Source organism: Impatiens glandulifera, chromosome 9 (genome assembly GCF_907164915.1).
Source record: "Impatiens glandulifera chromosome 9, dImpGla2.1, whole genome shotgun sequence".
Lineage (NCBI taxonomy): Eukaryota > Viridiplantae > Streptophyta > Magnoliopsida > Ericales > Balsaminaceae > Impatiens > Impatiens glandulifera.
Window position 1 is genome coordinate 31,486,609 of NC_061870.1, and position 8,967 is coordinate 31,495,575.

Genomic DNA, 8,967 nt, shown 5'->3' on the forward strand with positions numbered 1-8,967 from the left:
CAAACTCAAATCGAGTTTTGATCGAGCGACTGACAAGCTGTTCACGAGTAACTTGACTCATTTGCAGTCATAGGTTAAACACATAACCGGTAATCACACTTGACAATTTAACCAAAAGAACAGAACTTGCTGTCTGACGGACTCCAACCCAGGACCACCATGGAAGCTGGGATATTCACCTATCTTCTTTATATATTGTTGCATATGTTTGACTTCATCTTAAAAGGACATTCCCTTCAAATCTGAGTCACATCCAAGAAGAGAGTTTAACCTCTTCCGAAAACTATACAAAAGGGCAAGATTTGTATCAATGAATGCCCAATTCATACAAGAACCTATAAATGATTTTTTGAGCATTCTCTTCTGGTGTTTGAACTGGACTACTTCTCCACAAGTGTGTAAGTATGTGCTTCATTGTATAAGAGTAACTGATTTTGTGCTTTGTCATCTTTCACACGCTTATGATCCCCAAAACCAATGCGGATGCTTTAAATTTCAGTTGCGATTCTCAACTTCCTTAATTAGGCGTGCGTTTTTCTTTTCTAGTAATCCAGTTCTTAAAAGTTCCCTTATTCCAGGTAAATGGAATTTGATAAGACTTGAGTGTGTATGAAGAAATTTCAAATGAATTAGTACGTTTCAGAATAAGAAATGATAGATTTCTTTCCAAAGTATGTCTCTTTTTCATGATTCAGTTTTTCTTAACCTTCAATTATTTGATCAAATGTGATAAGAGGTCATGTTCTTAAGATCCATAGAACAAGACAATTGACTTGTTCTCTTTGGAGACAGTAAGCACTTCTATATATTACTTATAACACATAAAATAACTCGTATCTGTATCATTCTTACTAGTGTCTTTTTAACGCGCACATACCAACAATAACTACTATATAGAAAGATAATACACTTTCAGCATGAGGTATGCTATGAAATTTTTCATAATAAAGTTGGTGCTGGAGTATTGAAAATGAAACAAGGTAAGCCTGTGGAAGACAAAAACATCTTTTGACTTCTTTTTTGGTACATTATCATTTATCCCAATGTGAACCCTAAATTGGATTTGTACCACTATTGAGTTTATTGGGGAAGACTTGATAATTTAGAGCAAGACTCAGAACTTTTAACATATGATATATAAATTCACCCATTGATAAGCATACCTTGAAATGCACAAATCACAATAAGCAAGAGAAATCATTCAACTAAGTCAAATTATTAAGTTAGATACTAAACATTCCACAATATGTCGACAACATACTTAGTTAGAGACTTAGTAAACCATAGAAATGTAAAATACCAAAAGAACAATATTTATTCAGGAAAAAACCGTCAATAATCTACTTTCCAAATAGAAATCTTTTCAATAATATTGAACATGAAAAGATGGTACACTAAAACAAGCTCAATTTATATTTATGAAAATTATCATTACCTTGTTATAAAATGATTTGTTTTTAATTTGTGTAGCATAAAAAACGGAATAAGTGCGTTACAACACGTGTATGCATTTTTAACCAGTATCTTTTAAACAACCACACACACCATCATTAGCTACTATATATATATAAACACAATTCATAATACAAATAAAGTATTATATGGAAATTTTCACTTTTAATATGCATAGTTGCATACCTTGAAACTTGCATATCTCACAAATAAAAGACAACATTCAGCCAAGTCTAATGTTTTAAGCTTGATACTCAACATCCCAACACAACAATTTATTGTTCCACAATATTTAAAACGACATACTTAGAGTCTTTGTAAACCATAGAAATGTATCAACTGATAGATCAATCCATAGAGAAAATCCAATACCTTCAGAATGGGGAGGAGTTGCTAGAAGGCTCTCTTACACAACCACCCACCACACAACCCAACCCTCAACAACCTGGTTGAGAAATCCAATCGTTCTGCACATCTAATTCTTCTGCCAAAGTACTAATACCGAGCCCTGAAGTAACATTTTGTAAATGCATATTATAATGCACAAATGTCATGTCAATGAGTTGTTGCTGTGAGAAATTTCTACCCTTTGTGAGCATCTTCTCAGCTAATGTCCTCTTCAGTTGATATTTTGAACCACCACTGCAGGTCTGGCTCAGAATTCGCACGGCTAACTTCTGCAAATCTGTGCATCCACCACCATAAGTAGTCCACCATGAAGCTGTCGAAAAAATTAAGAAAACACAAATATCAATTCATTTATTAGCTGAAGCTAAATAAAGATTGGCAGCAAAAATAAAATAAAATAATATATATATATAACCTGGACAAACATTTAGTAGATTGTGAGAGGAACTTCCTTCTCCAAAAGCACCCTTGGCTTCTTGATACTCTTCAATCTGCCTAGAGACAATATCTTCGAAAGACTGGGCCTTTGTCATACGCATTATACAACGCATAAGACCACCAACAACTTCCGCATCACTAAAGAAATCAGTTGAATAAATAAGACATGGATTCAAAAAATAACCGGCAGCATGGAGAGGGCTATGAAGATGGCCGTTCCAAATCTCATCTATAACATTCCATAACAGCACATACAAAGATTCTCTTCCATTGAGTTCCTTCTTAATTGTTTCCTTAACTTGGTCCATTGTTTCGTATATAGTACCCATCTTGATTTTATCATTCTCATTAATCAACTGAAGAACACGCACCATGGGAATAGTTCCTCGTGACACTACCCATGCATCCTCCCAGAAAGACTGATCAGCCACCAAATCAGCCACTTCTCTTCCCTCCGTGCTAAGAGCCCACTCAGAGTTAGTCCACTCTAAGGAGGTGAACATATTCTTCAAACTTTCCTCTTCCAGAACAATATTCTCTAAAGTCAAAAAGGAAATGGCTGATTTATTTAGGGAAGGCTTAATCAAGTTACGACCCCACGTATGAGTCCTCATAAGTTCAACTATTGCAGCACGGCTATAAATGAACTTCGTGATGGTTTTGGCCTTAACCAGTGTGGTGTTTATCATATCAATCTGAAGCATTTTCTCTAACACGAGTTCTATACAGTGAGATGCACTCACTGTCCAAAAAATTGATCTGTACTTCTCCATTAATTGCTTGCCAACAGCTTCCATCCGTGCTGAAACAGTGTATGTTAGGATTTGAACTACATTTTCTAACCCAACATCTGCAATAACATCATCAAGACAGAGCTCCAAGGCATTGTCACTACTAGTAGTAGCTGAAATATCAGCTGACTGGAGATAGACGGGGCCTTGTGGACATTCAACTATAATATTTACGAGGTTTCTCCCGTCTTCATCAATCCATCCATCCAACAAGATACTACAGCCCGTGCTTGCCCATGAATCTCTTATCTTCTGCACATATTGTTGCATATGTTTTACTTCATCCTGAAGGAACCTTCCCTTCAAATCTGAGTCACATGGTATAATAAGATTAGGATTACCCATTTGCCCACATCCAAGAGAGTTTAACATCTTCTGAAAACTATACGAAAAGGCAGGGCTGGTATCAGTGCCCGATTCATAAAAGAACTTAGAAATGATTTTTTGAGTAACCTCCTCCTCTAGTGGTTGAACTGGGCTACTACACTCTCCACCTGCGTGTACGTATGTGCTTCTTTGTATAAGAGTAACTGAGTTTGTGCTTCTGTCATCTTTCACACGCTTATGATCCCCAAAACCAACATCTTGAATGTCGATGGTTTCAATTTCAATGTCATTTGATTGGAGGTGCAACTGCCTCTTGCGAGGGATGTTTGCACGCTTCAGATTCTCAACTTCCTTAGTTAGGCGTGAATTTTTCTTTTCTAGTAATTCAGTTCTTAAAAGTTCCCTTACTTCAGGTGGAACCTCCTGACAAGGAGCTACATCTCCCCTTATTCCAGCTAAATGGAATTTGAGACGGCTGAAGCAGCTCACGATTTTTCCACAGAAGTTGCACTGCACTTGTCTCTTCTTGTCATCAATTAAAACACCATAATGGTGAATGTCCATACTTACTGCACTTGTACTCATTTCCGCCTCCAGTGTATGAAGAAATTTCCAACAAATTAGTACGTTTCAGAAAAAGAAATGATAGATTTCTTTCCAAACTAGTCTCTTTTTCTTGATTCAATCTGTCTTAACGTCCTACTATTTGATCAAATGTGATAAGAGGGCTTGTTCTTAAGATCCATAGATCACCTTGGACTAGCTGTGATGCAAAAAAAAAAGGTGTCAAAGTCACTAGCTTCATTGAATAAGAGAATCATAGCACTAAGCATTCATCTCCAACACAATGATAAAAACTGTAGAATATATGAAAATATGTTATGAACATACGTGATAGAGATAGATTAGTGATTACCCGCATTCCATAAATAACTAGATTTACTTGTATATATGGAAGAGCAGCTATGTATAAACTTAACTCAATACAGTTACAAGACAATTGTTTTGTTCTCTCTAGAGACAGTAAGCACTTCTTCCAACACAAAATATGAAACATCAGGAATTCAGTAGTCCCATTTCGAGATCAACATGCTTCTTTAAGAAGAAAGTTAAATTGGCATATTACAAATGGCGTGCATTTGTCAAATATATTTTACAAAAGTCATTGCAGAATGATTAGTCACACACCATGGACATGATTGTTCAGTGTAAACACACCAATTCATTAGTGAAACAAAATTACCAATTACATAAAAAAAACATCTAGTACTAATTTGCAACTAAACGTTAGGAGAATATTATGTATCTGTATCAAACACCTACTATATTAAAACCCAATCTTTCACAAGAAGCATTAATCAAATCCCTTCTAATAAACTCTTTACAAATTTCTCCATATTTGTCTTTGGACAAATATAGATCATTGTGTGCTTAGGAGAACTAAAGGTTTTAATTACTAACTCTAACTTCAAAGTTCTTATTGCTAAAGAGGAGACATAGACTATCTGGTGCTCATATTCTTCATCACAGGCTCAAACACGAGATCTCAAAGTGATAAAAAAATATAAATCTAATATGTAAGGATACAACGCCTAAGCTCTTTCATCTACCATCCCTCCTAAGGAAATGGAAGTAGTCTTTGTGAGAATCTAAAAACAAGTGGAGAAGATGGATAATGTTTAGAAATGAACAGTCTAGTCACAGTTTGATATCCAATTGTTTGCCTTGGTTACAGGATTAGGGAAAAAATGTAGTAGACAAGTCACAAGTAAAACAAAATAGGCGATCATGGCATTTTCACTTTCTTTAGCATCATGGAGAATGTGAATACATACTTCTGGAAACAAATCAACAACCTTGGCATATAATGATTAATAAGGAAATGAAGATCAAAGAAGTAAAGACATCGTGAGAATAGACAAAGGCAACAAAGAATTGAGATTGCAGATAAATCAAGAAGTCGTGCGTATTTCATACATGCAATGAATTATTTCCATTAAAGTGAATTTGTATGATCAAGACACACCATGGATAGTGGATTGATCCTTCCTCTTCTCTCTCGCAAGCCCTATATAAACAACCTGATAAGAGATTAGTCTGGTTATGAAAATTGAATAGGTAGTTGCTTGTAGAAAAGAAACAACATGCCGGAATGAAATTCTACAAGTACGAAGAGAAGGCTGCACTAAACGAAACCCTAACCAGATGAATTGTATCCACAAATGACCAATTTCTTTGATTTCCTTCTCTTTTTACATGTGAAATTAGAATTGCACTCCTTTGGGGGGGAAAGATGAATGACAATGGAGTAAAACAAAATCGGCGCTCAAAGCATTTTCACTTTCTCCTCAACATCATGGATCAAGGTAAATACATATCCTCGAAAATATATTAGCAGCCTTGGCAGCATATAATGATTAATGAAGAGAATCGAGTTTCTTGAGGAAAAGAAGATCAAAGTAGTAAAGACTCAATGAGAATAGCCAGAGGATACAGAAAATTTAGATCGCCGATAAATCAAGAAGTCATCCACATACATTTTCATACAACGCAATGAATTATGTCCATTAAAGTGAATTGTATGATCAAGTACACACCTTGGATAGTTGATTGACCCTTCCTTCCGTCTCTTGCGAGCCCTATATAAACAAATTGATGAGAGGTTAGACTGGTATGAAAATTGAATTGGTAGCTTCTTGTAGACAGTAATCAACCTGCAGGGATGGAAGCCCCACTAATATCGGTACGAAGAGAAGGCGGCGTTGAACAAACCTTAATCCGATGGATTATATCCACAAATGAACGTTTCCTTGGATTTCCTTCTCTTTCTAAATGTGAAACGAGATTTGCACTCCTTTGGGAAAAAAGTTTAATGACAAAGAAATAAAACAAGCCCAAAGATCATGAGTTGTTTGGTAGATATCATAAATGACTTAAAGTGTAAATAGACACGTCAAAAACTGTACCAGTTGGAAGTCCTGCATGCTTACTGCCAAACCATTTGTTCGACAACCCGATAGTATTAGTCACTTGACTTTATTTAAACGCAAGAAAGAAAATTGAGAAAAAAAATTATTTGACAACATTTTAAAATGGGATTTTAAACTAACATGAAAATAATAAAATAGAAAAGTAGGATATATGGGGCAAAGCATTTTACATGATAAAATACAAATTTCATTCACAAAATAATTTTGGACAAATATGAAAGCCCAAATATTCTGAACAATAAATTGGAAATTAATACATGAAAATTGGAACTTTCCCAAGATCATGCTTTTGTTACAACTATTGGTATGCATGTGCGAGGTTGTTTTTTTACAAACATTCTTAAGTTGATATATTATACATAAATTTGATGATCATTATACAGAGTACAACAAGTATAATAAAACCCCATAACACATTCACACCAAAACATGTTATTCTCACCTAAACATTCTACAATCATTTATGTTCACATTAAACAAGTTGAAATTAAATTTAATGCAACATTCACACATAAACATCTTTAAGTTTATTTCATTCAAACTTACACAAGTTTAGGAGACCAACAAAGTTTCCTCTTAACCACAAGCCCTCATTTGCAAATTGAGTTTCCAAGAAAGATTAGTTAGGAAGCATTTCTAGATATGAATAGATTTATGAAACATCCTGATATTTTCATGAAACTGTAGCCAAATTATGAATATACTAGTCATTTCAAGATCATTCAAATTTATGAAAAATGTTAAAACATTCTATCAAGTATAGTATAAACCAGTAACTCTGCATTACTTAAACAAGCTGTCTCAAGTTTAAGTGCACCTCCAACTGAAACGGCAGAAAACTGAAGTTGGCTATAGGTTACTACAGTAATAACTAGTATCAACTCTATCTCCTGAATTAGGAAATAAATGATAACAGAGAGCAGGTTTACCTAAGAAGAAAAACAAATGATGAACATGTCAAATGACCTTTTACCTGACTAGAAGAATCATTATATCACATAAGAAAGTACTATTTTTTTCCCTCCATACATTTCGTTATAGCAGAAATTAGGTACAAATAAGATAACTATAGCTAATACATGGAGTACCAAGAATCAAATATTCCAAAATAGGGGATTCAGATTATTATACCTTTTAGCAACATAGCAAACGAATTAGTTAAGATGTGAAAACCATTGCAGCAATGAGAAATGTTGAGATGCCCACATTTGTCTCAGCTTTGATAAAATGGTTAGAGAAACCCCATTAGTACCTTCTCTCGCCCTCAACATCCTGCCCCCACAAAAAAAAAGGCAAAAAAGTGTCTCTCATATATTTGTCTGGCTAATTAAGGTTGAAAGTTTCAAAAGCAAAAGTACCATTTTAAAATCAAGTCTAGACTTTCCTTTAGTGAGCTTACAAGAGTACCAACATTACAGTTAAATAAGAAGACCAAGACTGCTAAAAAGGGAAGATAAGTGAGATCTTAAGTTTATGTAGACAGTAGACCTAACCAACAGAAAACCTGTCAAGAAATATAACCTCATTTACAATGAAATGAAGATGTATTGAAGTACATGAACGCCAAAAAGAAACAAGATGAGCACAGAAATAGTCCTTCCTTGACATTACAGAAGTAATATGTTAAAAGTGTGATATATCTAAAAGGAAGAAAACTAAGAACTGGGTATACATCAATTCTGAAAAGGGAATTTTAGTATAATAGGCTTATCTCTAGTAATGCCTAACTTACATATATCAGGTCATAGTCATAAGCGTTGATCTAATAACAAATAAAATCGCATAAATGGTAAACATATTAAGTAATTTCATAAATATCTATCATTAATTCACATCGTTCTCTTGGTAACTTTGATGTTCAAAACGATATCACATTCAGATCAACACATAGCATAAGGCTGTCGTAGAGGAACTAGACATTAAAACGAAGTACCTTGGTACAGAGTCATAGACTGAAATATGGTGGAGAAAATAGATGAGGAAGATAGGCATAGTATGCCGCATCATCCCATTGGCAGTTGTGACCGTGATTATCATCTTCATCTTCATCTCCGGAGGTATGGCAGGTAGTGTTATTTCTTTAAGATGACGGTGCTTTCAGATTTTGGTATTTCTTTTCGGTCTTAACTGCGTTTTATATATATATATATATATATTATATGAAGTTTTAGTTGAACGTTATGTCCTAATTTTCAAAATATTAGGAATATTAAACCCGATTAAACTTAATCGAGAATAAGAATAAGTTAACGGGTGTTTAAAATCGTTAAAAATAAAATTTTAATTTTTATATAATTTTAATAATAAATAATTTGTAAGGCTTAAAAAATATCCAAAATTTTGGTTTTGGACTTCAATTTGACCTTTTCGCAATTTATTTATTATAAAAATATATATTTTTAAATAAATGGGATTAAAAAACTCAAATTTATCGAATATAATTTAAAATAAAAATATTATATTATAATTTAGTATGGCTAAGGCTTAGACTAAAGTCAGTTCTTTGATATTACAATTAAATTTAATACAATTTTTACCACTCATTTCATTTTATTTTTCAA

The 8,967-nt window shown here is 33.9% G+C and overlaps 1 protein-coding gene across 6 annotated transcripts; it reads right to left on the reverse strand.

The window, feature by feature from the left end:
* Positions 1-1,581: 1,581 nt before the first annotated feature.
* Positions 1,582-8,474, reverse strand: LOC124914599. 6 transcript variants are annotated; one of them, XM_047455187.1, is made up of 8 exons: positions 8,340-8,474; positions 7,538-7,678; positions 6,383-6,450; positions 6,131-6,270; positions 6,014-6,055; positions 5,394-5,497; positions 2,276-4,179; positions 1,582-2,173 (listed from the first exon to the last, which is right to left on the reverse strand). In XM_047455187.1, the coding sequence occupies exons 7-8, from the start codon at positions 3,999-4,001 to the stop codon at positions 1,890-1,892; spliced, it is 2,010 nt and encodes a 669-aa protein (XP_047311143.1). In that variant the 5' UTR covers positions 4,002-4,179; positions 5,394-5,497; positions 6,014-6,055; positions 6,131-6,270; positions 6,383-6,450; positions 7,538-7,678; positions 8,340-8,474; the 3' UTR covers positions 1,582-1,889. The 6 variants fall into 6 exon arrangements, with proteins under 6 accessions (XP_047311143.1, XP_047311141.1, XP_047311140.1 ...); XM_047455185.1 differs by having other exon boundaries at positions 5,443-5,484; positions 6,131-7,678; XM_047455184.1 differs by having other exon boundaries at positions 5,394-5,484; positions 6,131-7,678.
* Between the last annotated feature and the right edge of the window lie 493 nt (positions 8,475-8,967).

Bases quoted from the DNA above. Each gene is read 5' to 3' on its own strand.
- LOC124914599 (XM_047455187.1), bottom strand. From the start codon at position 4,001: ATGAGTACAAGTGCAGTAAGTATGGACATTCACCATTATGGTGTTTTA. The intron at 2,174-2,275 runs GTTATATATATA...TTTTTTCGACAG, and splicing joins TCTACTAAATGTTTGTCCAG to CTTCATGGTGGACTACTTAT.